Here is a 16,107-nt window from a genome sequence, read left to right as displayed (position 1 = left end):
TATAAGTGGTTACTGAAGATAAATAAATGGTTTAATGAAACAAAAAAGGTCTATATTTTTATTTTGGTGCATTAAAAACTGATTACACAATACATGTAATCACTGTATCATTGACCTACAAATGTATAATACGATTGTGTGTATTGCATAAGATCACTTACATATGTCTTTAAAAGATCTTCAGTTCTTTTGCTCATGAGTTTGGCAAGCTTCACACCCTTAGTAAGGGTTTTACAGCAGGTCTTCTCACTGCATGGTATGGTTGCACTTGTCAGATCGATGATGCTTAACAAGACTATGGAGAGCAGGATCACTGAGGTTCACAAGAAATGAAAGAAAGAAAAAACATGCAGATTCTTCAGCCAGGTTTTTCTTTTGGGTGGGTTGGGGGTGTGGGGGGTACATTTACTGTAGGTTTTTTGAGAGTATGCTGGGTCAAAAATACATACAGCAATTTTCATTATTGGTGATGTTTAAAGTTTAATAAAGTTTAAATAATAGTTTAATGGAATTTAATGACATGGTCTTGTAATTCCTTCTGGACTGTTGACTTCTCTGTGCCCATATAAAAGGCCTTGTTTGCCTACACCCCTAAAACTGTACTTTGCATGTTATACTGACTGACTACAGCTACAAAAATCATTGTACAATTATAGATTGTACTTTCGAATTTAGCTGTATGAATTTGCATAATATTTTCACAGAATGACTTCACTACACTTTTATACAATATAGCACTTAGTTTAACAGACTAAAGTTCACAAAATCTATTCACAAAATTAATTGAATGTGCTACTAAATGTACATGTAATGTACTCTGCTGATTGTAGATATACCCAAATCTTTAATTTTTTCCAACTGAGTTTGTTTATTATTCAAAATGTATAATATTTTCATTCTTCATTTAACCATTACTGTATCTGCAGTAGTTTTGTGTAGTACTTACTGGATGCTGATTGTGGTCTGTGTGCCTGCCAAAACATGTTCCTGTCATGACCATTCATTTCTCCATGCACAGAGGTGAAACTAAGTCATGAACGCAGCCCGGCATAAGCTTTTAAAGATCTGAAACCACACACTTGTCACTGAAGGAAATGACGCAGCACGCCTTGTGAGACAACAAGATTTCCCAGAATTTTTTTCTTCTTCTTCTTGTCTTTGCATCACATGCACTATGTGTAATGCCCCAGCCTTCTGAAGCCAACCTCTTTTTGCTGCCATCCAAAAATGGCAACACACCTTACTTACACACCAATTGTACTGCTGACCCCTGAGTATACCTCATACACTGTACTTTAGTTGGCCTATGTTTCCATCTCTACGGTGTCTTGCTTTTTTACATATTTGTCACACCAAATTCCTCATACAAAATGAATTATGGAACAAAAACATGAGAAAGCACAACACAAAAAGGTTATGCAAAACCTGTATCATTCATGTGAAAAACTACTTGCCCCTTTACTTGCTCCGTTAAACCCAATAAACAGTGATGCCACCTTTAGAAGTAACAACTGCAACCAAAAGCATCTGATAGCCTAAGATTAGCCTTTTGCAAACCAACTGGAGAAATAATGACTCACCTTTCTATCTCAATGCAGTTTGGGGGTTTGACTTAGTCATTTAAAAACACCACTTAAGCTTCTTTTGAATAGTTCTGTGCTTAGAATTGTTGCCTTATTGCATAACCTAATTGAGCTGGTCAAATTGCCCCTCAGCATAAGGTGACACTTTATTTTCTTCTCGAGCTTGGCAGGAGACCACTGTTCCATGTAGTTTTTAATAGGTGCACTCAAACTATTCCTCTTTATGTGGACAAAGATAAGAAAACAGCTGTTGTCAAACATATTTCTTAACAAGAATTAAGGAATGTTTTAGCACTTGGGACATACCAGCACAAAGTGAGATCAATAAAGACATAGAAATGACTGGCTTGACACTGCAGTTCACTTTTTACATATATAATTCTGTTTTGTATATGTGTGTGCTATGTTAACAATGGAGTGTTCTATGATTTTATGGGTGGTGAAAAAAGTCTGTCAGCCCACCAGCAATTACTGTACATGCTTTTTCACATTGCTTTACCATCATCTGGGTTTGCATTATATTTGCATTATATTTTTTATGTACAGTATAATAAACACAAAGTTTCATTACTTTAGAACTATTAAACTGTGAAAAGTGCTGTTCATTGAAATTCCTAGGGAATATCTATAATGTCAATATTTTGTGTTTTATTGGTCAATAGGAAGCAGGAAATGTGTCTCAATACTTGTGTCTCAAGACTTTCATAAATGCGTAGTATATTTTACAAAACTGACATAGAGATTTTGAAAGCATCATCTCGGCTCTATCTGCAGGAGTAGGGGGAGTAAGGTAAAATAAAACTTGTGAATTACTGTGGGCGAGGTCTTGTTTCATAGCATAAAACCACACGGGAAACCCCCCATGCTAAAACTGGCAGTAAACTGGCTGTTTATAGCAGAGAGAGAGAATATCTGTTTTACTGTTTTTCTGGTGTGTTTGAATGCCATGTTTGACCTTAACTTTCATTTCATGCTAACATTGCCGGTATAAGACCTGAGTCTGAGGTTGTTGTGGTCACAAGCCAAATGAAACAGCGGGAGGGAAACTCTTATGTCTTCTCAGCAAAACACAGGTAAAACTGGCAACAACCGTTCAACTCGCAAACCGAGGTACTTTCCATGTTTGTCTAAGGATTTGTGCAAGAACATTTGAGGCATGAAGAAAATATATCATCCCAAAAACATAGTGGATGAAATCTGAAACATGTAACAATATAAAGGATAGATTTATTCTTTGTCTTCAAAACAGCTTTCTTGAAATGTTCTTAAAATGGTTTGTGCAGTATTGGGACATTCTTCAAAAGGAAATGGTTCAGGATGCATCTTTAAGTCTGTGAGTTTAATAAAGGTTTAAGTCTGGTGATTGTAAAGACCATAAATAGTTTAACTTCATCCCAGTGTTTATTGTAATACTTCAGTATAGTTGTTATCATTCTAATATAGAAACATCATGAGAATAAAATGCCTGCGTCATAAGGTGCACCTTGTCCTGTAAATTTACTTTATACGTATTAGCTGTTATATGACCATGCAAAACAATAACTGGATCTAATGGTATCTGCATAATGCCTGTCTAAGTTTGCAGCAGGCAGTGGTGCAATAATTAAAAAAATTATTATTTCAAGTGTAAAAAATTACCTATATTTACCTATAAATTACATTTTTGCCCAATTGCTCAGGGTCCAGATTTGTACTGCAGTTTCTGAATGTTGGTACTATGATGTACTTTGTTTGCTGTTCATAAAGATGCTAATGTAATTGTGTGGAGGGTTTGTTGTTCCACTTCTGTGGCATTTAGCCACAATTATGTAGAGTATTATCTATTGTGACCACTTTTTTTGCCACACTTGGGTTGTGCAACATTCTATCACGATAGCCCCAAGCCGTTGTCATTCAAACCTGGATTGGCTGGCTGGGCATCTACACAAACATGATTGGCTATGCCTGTGGGCATGATGGTCAGTGTTTCACAGCTGACAAGGATGATGTGGTTAATGGCAATGAAATGAAATTGAAGAATTTAATTGAAAGGCCTAATTTTTTTTAAGATTTACTCGTTTCTAATGCATAAACATGGAGGTTACAGTACTTGGTACTTGGTAACTGAGTAATAATAACTATTTATTTTATGGATATATTTAAATAATTTTACTATGGTGACATTTATTGGAAACATACTCTATCAGCACAAAATCACTGTGTTTTTTCAGGCCTTTATGATGAAGTCTAGTTTACATTCAGGTAACATATATTGTAAGATAAGCTTCTAGATCAACGTCTGTGTCTGTTATCTTTAAATCCCTGCTGAGAAAGAGTTAAAATGTATTTAAATAATATAAACATTTGCGATTAGAAAAAATCAAGCATCATCTATTTTGCGTCAATTTCGCTAATTCAGCTACTATGTTATCGACCTAGTCTAGACTACATATCTGTGTATTTACGTTGAAAAGGATCAAAGGCACTTTCTCTTAACACTTTCACCACACAGGAAATGTCTATGGGAGGAATTTCCCCCTGTCTTTCTGGGTAAAACATACAAACGACCAGGCCAGATCTGCGTTTCCTGCAGAAAAAAGTTTGAAAAATCAGCTGATGCTGCTTTAAGGTGTAACACACAAAAAAGGCAGGTTAGCCCAAAAGCCAGTGTTGGTGCACAACCTCAAGGTCCAAAGTGTAATTTGGCATGTTTTGCCTGTCTTTGGTTTTCTTTGGACCTCTCAAAAACTTACCAGTATGTGAATAGACAGCTGTAATTTGCTAAGTATTAAATATACTGGGCGCCTTGTATGGAAATTACTATGAATATTAATTATTATTTACTTGCATAGACAGTATGATGGTTTTTAAAGCTGGTAGGCACTGTAGACTGACCCTAGGTTTTAGTAAGTGAGTAAAGGGTTCTCATGTGGACTCTGGATTCATTGCTACCCTGATCATGATAAAATGAGTAATAAAAATGCCATTTATTCTCAGTGATTGCTTCATTCTTATAAAGCATACGATAAAATCCAACACTAGCTAGTTCGTGTATTTGGGAGAGATGGAAGGAAAACAAATTACACAAAGGAAACTAACGTAGACTTGATGAAAACATGCCAAATTCCTCACAGACAGTGGCCATTGTTTTTTAGGACCCTGATGCTGTGTGCAAACAATAACTGCTCCACCACTGTGCCACTCTGATCACTTCTTGCAGGTTTGGGGGTTTCCTAATAACCTTTAATTATTCATTCATTAATCCCTTGTCTGTTTTACCTCTGTTTTATCCTGTTATCTTATTACAAATTCACAGCTATGGGAGACTTAGTAGCTCCAATTAACCAGACTGCATGTCTTTGGACAGTGGGAGGAAGCCGGAGCACCCAGAGGAAACCCACGCGAGCACAGGGAGAACATGCAACTCCACACAGAAGGATTCAGACTGCTCCACCTGGAAATCGAACCCAGGACCTATTTGCTGTGAGCCACCATGCCTCTCACCTTTTATTATGCATTTGCTTTCTGTCTAAATATTTATTCAATTGTTAAATTACGGGACGAGTTTAATTTCATTCATTTTTAATGACATAGTTAAAAGGTATTACGAACATTGCTATGTAAATCTGTAACTGAGTGTGTGGCACAGTGCAAGAAGATCACCTCACAGCTCGAAGGCCCTGGGTTCGATCCCCAGGTGGGGCGGTCTGTGTCCTTTCTGTGTGGAGTTTGCATGTTCTCCCCGTATCTGCATGGGTTTCCTCCCACAGTCCAAAAACATGCAATTGAGGTAAATTGGAGATACAAAATTGTCCTTGAATGTGTTTGACATTAAAAACTTGTGAACTGATGAATCTTGTGTAAGGAGTAACAACCATTTCTGTCATGAATGTAACCAGTGTCAAACATGAAGTAAAATCCTAATAAATAAATAAATAAATAAATAAATGAATCTGTAACTGTAGTAATAAGCTTGTGTGCATGTGCTTATTTGCAGCGTTACGCTCTTGCTGGCCTTTGCATAGGCCAACTAACCCTTTCCCACCGGATCCGTTTGCCTCCTACTCTTCCTCTTTCACCTCCTCCTCCTCCTCCTCCTCCTGCTCTCTCTCTCTCTCTCTCTCTCTCTCTCTCTCTCTCTCTCTCTCTCTCGCTTTGTGCAGTTCCGCGGATATCCGCCGCCATGGCGCGCTCGGTCGCGGGCAGGAAGGCTGCGCTGCTCCTGTGAATAACGAGTGGAGAAAGCGGGGAGAGAGGAAGAGAATGCCGGGCGCGAGCTATGCCTTACGCGGGTCGAACGGAGACGCAGCATCAGCCTCAGCAGCATCGGTATCAGCATCCTCGGTGGCATCCTCAGCCTCATCCTCAGCAGCAGAAGCGGCGGCGGGGCGCGCGGCTGGCGCCCACCCCCTATCATCATCCCCATCAGCCGTGGCTCGCTCGCTCGCTCCCCCCCTGCAGCAGAAGGAGGATGCTGGAGTGAGGGATGAGGCTGGAGACGGGCGAACCGGGCCAGAGCCGCGGCCTGCTTCTTCTCCCCGGAGCTGCGCGCGCCCACATTAAAGCCCGAGCAGCGTCCGCATCCGCGTCCGCACCCGCGCACCGGCGTCCTCGGTAAGCTCACGCTGCTTCTTTGCTCGCCATTCATTCGTTTCCTCTTTCCTTTCGCTCGGTTTTCTTCTTTCATTCGATTGCTTTACATAAAGAAGGAATAGGCCGCTTGCGCATCTGTAGGCCCTGCATCTGTAGCCATGGCAACCACATCCTGTTAATAAGCCCTTTTCCCCCTCTCATCCTCCTCCTCATCCTCCTCATCCTCCTCCTCCTCTTCATTCTCCTTCTCCTTTCTCCACGTACAGCTCTTATTTATTCGTTTGTGTAAACCAAAACATCTTTCCTTTTTCTCTCAGTGTGTTCTTGGCACATATTAGGCCATTTTCCCCTATACGGTGTAATCTATGATGTAATTAGATTAGACTGGATTTCATAAGATTCAGCTAATCATACAGTATAAGACAACGGAATGCAGTTTTGTATTTAACCACATAGCAGAAAATTGCATGTTAAGCTGAAGTCAAAATTTTACATGCACTTGTAACGGACTAGTATGGCATGGCAATCTTGGAATTTCTGTTATTTCAGTGATTCTTTTTCTGTGACTGAATAAATAGAATGCATACTTTTTGTCAAAATAAATGAAAAAACTCTATAAATAAACAATATGAAATGTGCAAACTAGAAAATATGTCCCAAAATTAACATATATTAAAAGGAACATATCCCAAAATTTAGATGTTTGTAGTTCAGAAATGGTTCGTCATTTTCCTCCAGACTTCATTAAACCTAGTTTAACTCACAGCACATTCTTAAACCCTTCCTGCTTTTAAATATGAGCTAATAAATGAGTAGTAATAACAGTTCATTAATAATAATAAGTATATAAACTAATAAAATAATGTATTTACGAGAACAGTAAAGTGCTCAGTAAGTGCATATCATCATACACTGTATATTTGATTGCAGCCAGTCAACATCAATTATTGTTCGATAAGCCACTGCCACCAGTTGACATTAATTGCTAATTTTATAGACATTTTATTTTACCAATTTAGGAGCTTTATTATTATCTTTTTAGTCACTCGTGTAATTTGGAGCTTGGGTGGCCCAGCAGTCCAACGCACAAGCCCATCAACTTTGAGACCGAAATCTTAAGTTCGAATCTCATCCGTGCCATCGGCCTGAGCAGACACTCAATGTACAAAACTGGCTGTGGCTAATGAAGGAAAGCTGGGATGGGGAATCACATCCTTAGCACTGTAACAGTGACTTCTACTGTCTAGTCAAGGTGCAGACACAAACACAGTAAAATACAGATAGAGTTGCATAGTTCTCTGTATGTACAAAGGCTGTCTGCAAGAATTCACCACTGGCCAGTATAAAATGTGTCTGGTGGCTTCACACATGTCAGAGAAGGCATGTGCTAGCCTGCGACCTTTCTTGGGTAGTATAGGTTTTGTGCTGTTGGCAGAGTCTGCCAGAGTGGCAGGAAGCACCAGATGCAAATGATTTAAAATGTTACATGTGATATTAGCATGTTATGAGATATATACTTCATGTAAAATTAGGTCACATATTGTGTTAATTGTGGTAATAATTAAAAAAATCAATCAATGTCATCATATAAAAAATCTGTAAATCTGATCTAAAAACATCAAATATATTCACATACTGATTCTGCACAGCTAATATTTTCAAAATTGAAATTTTAGTAGCTCCAATTGGCCTGACTGCATGTCTTTGGACTGTGGAGGAAACCGGAGCACCCGGAGAAAACCTACATGGACACAGGGACAACATGCAAACTCCACACAGAATGGACCAGGACTGTTCCACCTGATAATCAAACCCAAGGCCTTCTTGCTATAAGGCAACAGTGCTACTTACAGCGAGTCCTCGTGCAGCCCTTAGGTGACTCACTGCACTAAAATAATTGGTGCATATACAGTCTACTGGCACCAAGAAAAAAAAACTTTTTATGCTTTAAATCGCTTCTTTTTAGATTAGCCTTGAAATAAAGTCAAGGCTATAAGAGTAAAAAAATAGAATGGGCATTTCCCAAGGCCACAGTGGGCCTGTACAGCTTAAAACCCACCCTTGTAGGCCATCAGGATGCACTATTTATGTTACACATGCACTTCTTTAATTTTTATTGGTGGGGGGGGGAGGAGGATGCAACTTAAAACAGACAACACAAAACAGAAATGTAACCACATGTTTCTTAAGCGGTTTTGGGCGCAGCCTTAAATAACTTAGTTACTTACAGTAAGAGCTGAGTGCAAAGGGAAGAAATGACATGATATGATTATAATGATGTGGTTGTTACTTTTCTTATCTCACTTTAAGGTGGGGAAATTTCAGTGCACTTTATTTAGTATTACATACAAATAAAAAGTCTTTAGATAAGTAACGCAGATAAACGCCGTCATTTTCATTTTAGGTTTGCCTGAATTGTGTTAGCTGTATTTTAAGATGCACTGTGAGGTCAGTGCTGTTTTGAACCAGGTGTAACTAAAATCCTGTTATTTAATTAAAGATAATTTACATAACTTTATAATTACATGAATAACCATTCAAGTCTGTATTATCTGTGTGTATGTAAATGATTTTCTCATCTTGCAGGTCAGCTAGGAGATCCAGGAGCATGAGCAGGACTCTGTGCAGCGGGAGCAGATGTCAGGGTACAAGCGCATGCGGCGGCAGCATCAGAAGCAGCTGATCGCCCTGGAAAACAAGCTAAAGGCTGAAATGGATGAGCACAAGCTTCGGCTGCAGAAGGAATTGGAGACCCAGGCTAACAACACTTACATCGAACTGGAACGGCTGGCCAAGAAGCAGGCCACCCACTTGGAGAAGGAGGTAACATAAACCCCAGTTTATAGTAAGAGTTTTGGCACTTAATTTATTCATTTAGCGGGCAAACTGTATAAAATAAAATGCATGTCAACCTACAATGGCCTACAAATTAGTGGTTCACAAACTTGTTAGTCTACTTGTTAAGTACCACTCCTGATCAAACAAAAACCTCAGTGGCATCACGTTCTTAACAAAAGCAAAATAACAGTTAACTTAGAGCCTACCTGCATTTGTTGTGTTTTTTTAAACAAATTTATGCTTGTTATTGCTGGTCAACATCATAAAATATAGCTGGAATCAACAAAAGATCAGTATTTGGCAGAACCAACCTGACCAACAACCAGCTAAGGGCTCTTTGTAATGTTTATAAACGGCATTCTGAATATATAATATCAAAATGTTTATTCTATCACAGATGAAGGCTATAGCCACAGAGGAAAAAAGAATCCAGCAACAAATCTTGGTCCAACAGAAGAAGGAACTGACCACCTTCTTGGACACACAAAAAAAGCAGTACAGGTTGTGCCGAGACCAGATAAAGGAGGTAAGTATATAGCCCATAAATGGCAGGCCTTTCTCATTGTTTCCTCACAGCATGTACTTGTTTTTATTTTGTCTGTCATTTATTATTACTTGTTTTAAGATGGGACCGGTTTTGGTTTCATGGATGACAGTACAGTGTTTTCTACAGTGTATCCAAACTTCAGAAATTCAGTGTATACATGAGGGCTACTACTATTATTGTTACAGCTTCTTTTATAAAAAGGGCAAAATACACTGCAACCTTTCTAGAAACAGAGCATTTCCTAAACTAACAGCATAAAATAGGATTAAAAATGTATTAGTATTCGTTCATTAGGTACTCTGTTATTATCTAATCATGTGCTGTCTAATATAAAAACAATCCTGAACAGTATAAATGCATGCATATTTCAGTGATTGAATAAAATAAAAGTGCTGTTTGTAAAGGTAATATGTCTGAAATGAGGAATCATTTGTAAGTAAATCAGAAGTGAATCACACACAAGTCTTTGAGACCCTGAAGTCTGTAATCAAACTGAAGAGTCTCAGTTAAACACTGACAGCACGGATTTAATGTGAAATTCACAGCATTTGCTAAAACTAATGTTTCTCCAGGAGATGAATGAAGACACAAGCACACCAAAGGAGGAGAAACAAGAGCGGTTGTCACGTCACAAGGAGACAATGCAGCGTTCACAGGCCGAGGAGGAGGCGCATCTGCTCAACCAGCAGAGACTTGTCTACGAGAGGAGCTGTCGCGCTTTGAAGAGACGAAGCCTCATAAAAAAACATGAGTTCGAGCAGGAGCAGATTCGAGAGGTAAGTCACAGCACTGGTGAACTGCTGGGTGTCAGTTGTGACACTTTTTATAGCAACATTATGGTGAGAGTTGGTATTACAATAAAAAAAAAAATGTATAACATCATTAAAATACCTTTCTTTATTTAGCCTTTTTTACTTGTAATGTCACCCTGCTAAAGAAAAATCCAGCTTGGATTGGCTAGCTTGACCTGACCAGATAGGCTGGCCATCATTCTTCTCATCACTTTTGACCAGCACTGACCTTAACTCTATCAGCTATGATTAGCTTAACAGAGAACAAAAAACAGCTTAACTAGGTTAAAATCAGAAACCTGGTGGAATCATCCCCCAAAATATAAAATGTTCAAAGTAAGCATGCTCACATCGAGCTACAGTACTCAAAAGATTGTTAATTTAAAAAATATAACATATTTTTCTTTACGTCATAGGAGCTAAACAAGAAGAAACTGCAGAAGGAGATGGAGCAGGCGCTTTTGATAAGACATGACGAGTCCACGCAGGAACTGGAGCGACGACAGTTGGAGTGTCTGCAGAGACTTCGTATGGAGCTAATCAGACTGCAACACCACACCGAGCTGGAAAACCAGGAGGAATACAACAACCGACGCCAGAGAGAACTGCACAGGAAACATGCACTGGAGCGCCGGCAGCAGCCCAAAAATCTCAAGGTGCATGTCAGAAGATCTTTATACGAAAAAAAAAATATCATTGGTTGGTAAATAAGGTATACATTTTAAAGAGGAAAAACATTGCACTACAAACAACATTAAAGATTCTCCAGAGTAGCCATAACTTCCCTGTGGAGGATGTGTTGTGTCTACATTTTTGCATAAGGCCATACTTTTAGTGCATATGTCCACTTCTAATTAATGTACCTTCCAATATGAACAAAAACATCTGAATTCATAAGCATAAACAAAAATATTTTTTACAGAATGAGAACAAGTATTAAGACAATAAATTAATAATAGTTCTTTGTTGCAAAGCCGTTTTTGCCAATCACAGCTTTAAAACATTTACAGAAATAAATAATTACCTTGTTAAATCCTTGTATCACACATGCACTACACAGGATTGCACAACATGCCCTCAGACTAATGATAAGGAAGTTTAACGAGAGGCCAGCAGTCATTCAAAAGACTTGCAGAAGGAACTGAAAACAGCAGGAACAAAAGTTTTCCAGTAAACAATAAGAAGTGAAGTGTACTGCATCAGCCCATTTTCTTTACTCCACACACAACACTTATGCTAATAAAGAAGTACAGGGTTGTATATTTCCACACAACCATTAAGATCAATTCAGAAAAGAGCCTTGATGCTTGTCTTCATGTAAATCCTAAAGGACTGACCACAAGTCGTCTAAAGAAGGTATGAGGTTAAGGAAGGTATGAGATTAAGGCTTGACCAGACCTTTCAGACAGGTGGAGGTTGGTCCATCTTTACAAGAATAATAGTTAGGGGAGGCTACAGGAAGGGAGAGAAGGGATTGTAGCGTTTATGATTGTTTATTGTGCTCTGCTTGTCTCTCTGATAAACCCAGGCGTTGGAGATGCAGATCAAAAAGCAATTCCAGGATACCTGTAAGGTTCAGAATAAGCAGTACAAAGCTCTGAGAAACCATCAGCTTGAAGTCTCGCCCAAGGGTGACCACAAAACTCTGCTGAAGTTTCTAAAGGAGGAGCAGACGCGCAAACTTGGAGTGTTGGCCGAGCAGTATGAGCAAAGCATTAACGACATGATGGCCTCGCAAGCGGTAAGAGAATCTGGCTCTTTACACAAATTTACTGACTACTTTTGGGTACAAGAAAACATGTAAACATTATTGTCTAAAGAAATTGTACACACAACACAATATTTAGGATTAAACTATAGTAAAAATGCTAACATGTTCTTTTAATTATTACTGTATGATATTGCTTTCAGTTACGTCTGGATGCTGAGCAGGAGGCTGAATGCCAGGCTTTAAGGCGACAGTTGCAGCAGGAAATGGAGCTTTTGGATGCCTACCAAAGCAAGACAAAGGCACAGGCCGAAGATCAGTATGAGCATGACATGCAGAAGCTGGAGCAGAAGGCGTCCTTGCGCAGGGCTCACCTGGAACAGAAAGTGGGGCTTTTGTTTTATAATAAATTTCTATAGTAATACCATGACTTGCTTAAGAAAATAACTACATTTTATGTATTTAAATAACTAGTGTTCATAATGTACATTCCAGATACTCCAGTTCTGTTCCACCTTAATAAAAGTGCTAGTAGGTGGATTGGCTTCCTTAAATTGCTTCTAGTATCCAAAATCAAATGAGCTTACAAGTGTCATGGGCTTACATGTTACCATGAAAAAAGGAAACATCTGCACCCTAACAATATGTATTGTCATCATCAGTAAGAAAAAAACAAATATTAAACTGTTAAATTTGCTTGCAGATCGAAGAGGAGCTGACTTCACTACAGAAAGAGCGGACAGAAAAAATCAAGAATTTATTTGAAAGGCAGGAGCGAGAGCTGGAGATGTTTGATGCTGAGAGCGCCCGATTGGGATTCGGAAGCTTGGCCTCCTTCGATTTTCCCAAGGAGGACGACAGATGATTGAACCCAGGCCGGAGAGACTGTTTGATGCTGATGTCTCTGGACACATTGTGCCTGTACTGTCCCTGACTTTTGGATTTTACCAAGATCACCTTTACAGTGAACATGCTGGATCAGTCTTTTACTTATATCCTGGCTGGGAAACTTCTCTGAAAGGACATAAAATGCAGCCGAAACAGATGATCTAACTGAATGAGCTAAAGAAGAACAGACTTTTTTTCTCCTTGCCCTCAACCCACTTTTGGTATTAAATCAGTAATTCAGGATATTTTAGTACAAGTAAGCACTTTGATATGTTTAAGTATGAACCCTACATGTAAAGTGAACATATTGTGCGAAAATGCCTTTGGTCTAATCAAAGGACATTGCGACTGTAGAATGTGTCCTCCGTCTTCACCGTGGCTATTAGCTGTTTTTGTCTTTGTTTCTCACAGCGAATGTGAACACTGTCGACCAGAGCTGTATGCAAAGGCAGGTTTTAACACAGTGTCTGATTTTAAAATATAGTGACTATATTGAAAGCATTCAATTAATTTCATATCGTAGTAGAAAACACACCAGTTTTTAAAAAGGCTTAAAAAAATAAACAACTAGGCGCTATAATTTTCATCGTTAAGTATCCTAAATTAATTGGCATTAGTTTTTGATCAGGGTGTTTATTACAATGAATCAATTCTGTCAGATTCCTTCCTGGTATTATTGCATGCACTTTAAAAGACAAATTCAGGTCGTGAAGTGGAGCATGGATCTGTCAGAGATTTTAGCTGTCTGTAAATAAAAAGTGGTCCATAGCAGTTTTGTTTCATGGCTATTGATACTAAACATAAGCTTTATCTTTGAGAGATTGCCAAATTGCCAAATGCCTTTAAGTTGTGTTGAATGTTTTTCATTTATTTATTTATTCATTTATCTCTTTTGATCAGGCGACTTTATTGTTTGTTGCATTGTGAATCATTTAGTGTGGCGTTATTCTTGCTCTTGTACAGGGAATAAATGGTGCGATTTGTGTTGTACAAATTTTATATAAATATTTGTAAATGATAACCTAAATAGCAGTTTACACATGTTTTGATCGGTCTTTGCCAACAGAAATATAAGGAATCTCATTTAGTGGTTGGTGGTGATGAACGGCAAACTATTTTTGTAAGCAAAACAGAGAGATTTGCCAGTTTCACTTGTAATCTGACAGCATAGTGTAATGTCTTATAGTGGGGTTCTTTCTGGCAGGATTCATGGCTAGCTGGCATCTAAGTAAGCAACAACTAAAATAAAATTAACTTCTTTAAAAAAAAGTGGCAATTGTGGGGCCAGGACATTTAGTATCTTTTTAAGCCCTAAAGATTCATATCTTTTTTAAAACTACTGGCACCACTCTATGCATACCTGGCACAGAACAGGTTGTGGATCTCAAACTAAGGGGTGCCATTTAGTTTCGTATTTTGTGACTGTCGTTACAGGCCTGTTTTAGAACAAAGCCATTGTTGAAACTGCCATTGCACAAGTGAACTGATGTTTTAACGAATAAACTCAATGAAGTTTTGGTTGGCTATTGATATGTGATGAAAATATAAGTATGTTTTTTTTGTTTTGTTTGATTTTTTTTTTTTTGCCATTTCAGGCTATAAAGAGATTAAGAACATAGTGAGTGCAATAAAACAATATCTACCCATTCAGCACTTACAATGCATATAACCGTGTATTAAATGTGTTTGTGAATATTTAATTGTAAATCACTTCATGGACTGGGTTTGTAACTCATTCACACGCTTGCTTATTCACATACTGTACTTACATTTAGCACGCACAGGTTTGTCCACAAAGGGGCGCTGTTGGCATCATTTGTGTGTGTGTGTTCCAGAAACGGCCACACTTGCTGCTTCTCAACAATGGCACTGTATCCTTGTTAGTAACTCACTCACTCACTGTTACTCATTTATTGTGATAACTGGTCATATTTGCTGTCGCAGAATTTTTTTTTTGATCTTGTCTGGATGACAAAAAGCGACCATAGATGGATGACAAAAAAATTGCCTCTGCTTTGAGGCTCATCATAAATCCACAAAAAGAGAATGGCAAATGATAAAGCAAAACATACCCTCTTAATAATTCATAAATAAAGAATTATGGCAAAACTACCTACCACCAGCATTTAGAAATGCGTGTGCTCAAGTGCCACAGTGGAAAACTACGATATAACCCACTGCCGCTGAGATCCAGGGTTCGAATAGCCTGTGGTGCTATTTACCTGCTGGGCTTCTACATACATACATGATTGACATGACATAGATAAAGCATTGGTAAATAAAAATAATAATAATAAAGTAAAATTGAAATGACTAAAATGCCTGGTTTGCTTTTACCCAATCCATGCCAGCAAAATGCCACTGTTATGTTTTTATATATTTGCAAGAAAACATTGAGCACATCTACCTAAGCTAAAACACATTTTTATGTCATGCCCTAAACTTTTGAATGGTTATTTGATTTATTTATGTATTTTGCTATTCAAAGGCCAAAAGACTAAATCTCTCAAAAGTAAAATGGCTTGTAAAGTGGATTAAATACCCCAAAACAATTGTAGAAATTTTAACCAGCTAAAAAATTCAGATAGTAATCTTTACTCAATTCGAGTGCAGTTCCTACTGTAACCACTAGATAGAGACAGAGCTCCATTCAAAAACACACCAAGCACGTTTTGATTGACTACATTACGGTGCGAAGGTTTGGCTGAACTTCTGTGTTAAAGGGAGATACCTGTGATAGTGTTGGTGCAGCAAAGCCCCAAAGAGCTGGCTTTAAATATTGCCTGAGTTTGGCATGTTCTTCATATCACTGCTGGTTTTCTTTTATGTGTTCGGTTTTATTTTGGCTCTCACACACAAAAAAACCTACCAGTAGGTGAACTGGCACGTTTTCGCTCCTAATAATAAGTAAGTGTAAGTGAGTAAGTGATACTTAGCAATGGATTTCCACCCTAACATTTCCCCCTATCAGGATAAAGCAGTTACTGAAGATAAATCGATTAATAAATGAGAAAATAGTAGGGTAGCATGTTGGCACAGTAGGCAGAATGGGCGGCACATGGCTCCAGTGTCCTAGGGCCCTGGTTTCGCTTAAATTTCAGTTATTGTCCTTAAGTATGTTTTTATAAACATGCAAAAGGTGGATTGGTTACTCTGGTTACTGACAGATTCACAACGACC

The 16,107-nt window shown here is 38.4% G+C and overlaps 1 protein-coding gene across 1 annotated transcript; it reads left to right on the top strand.

Annotated features, from left to right (window-relative positions):
* Window positions 1-6,113: 6,113 nt before the first annotated feature.
* Window positions 6,114-14,576, top strand: taok3b (TAO kinase 3b). The gene is made up of 8 exons (XM_062988500.1): window positions 6,114-6,176; window positions 8,742-8,978; window positions 9,391-9,519; window positions 10,113-10,316; window positions 10,748-10,987; window positions 11,860-12,072; window positions 12,243-12,425; window positions 12,743-14,576. The coding sequence occupies exons 2-8, from the start codon at window positions 8,793-8,795 to the stop codon at window positions 12,902-12,904; spliced, it is 1,317 nt and encodes a 438-aa protein (XP_062844570.1). The 5' UTR covers window positions 6,114-6,176; window positions 8,742-8,792; the 3' UTR covers window positions 12,905-14,576.
* The last annotated feature ends 1,531 nt before the right edge of the window (window positions 14,577-16,107 follow it).

This window comes from Trichomycterus rosablanca, chromosome 26 (assembly GCF_030014385.1).
Source record: "Trichomycterus rosablanca isolate fTriRos1 chromosome 26, fTriRos1.hap1, whole genome shotgun sequence".
Lineage (NCBI taxonomy): Eukaryota > Metazoa > Chordata > Actinopteri > Siluriformes > Trichomycteridae > Trichomycterus > Trichomycterus rosablanca.
The sequence above is the reverse complement of the archived record's forward strand: the minus strand, read 5'-3'. Positions and strand labels throughout refer to the sequence as shown.

Coding starts and splice junctions, on each gene's coding strand:
- taok3b (XM_062988500.1), top strand. CDS start 8,793: ATGTCAGGGTACAAGCGCATGCGGCGGCAGCATCAGAAGCAGCTGATC. Junction 8,979..9,390: donor CCACCCACTTGGAGAAGGAG/GTAACATAAACC, acceptor ATTCTATCACAG/ATGAAGGCTATAGCCACAGA. Junction 12,426..12,742: donor GGGCTCACCTGGAACAGAAA/GTGGGGCTTTTG, acceptor ATTTGCTTGCAG/ATCGAAGAGGAGCTGACTTC.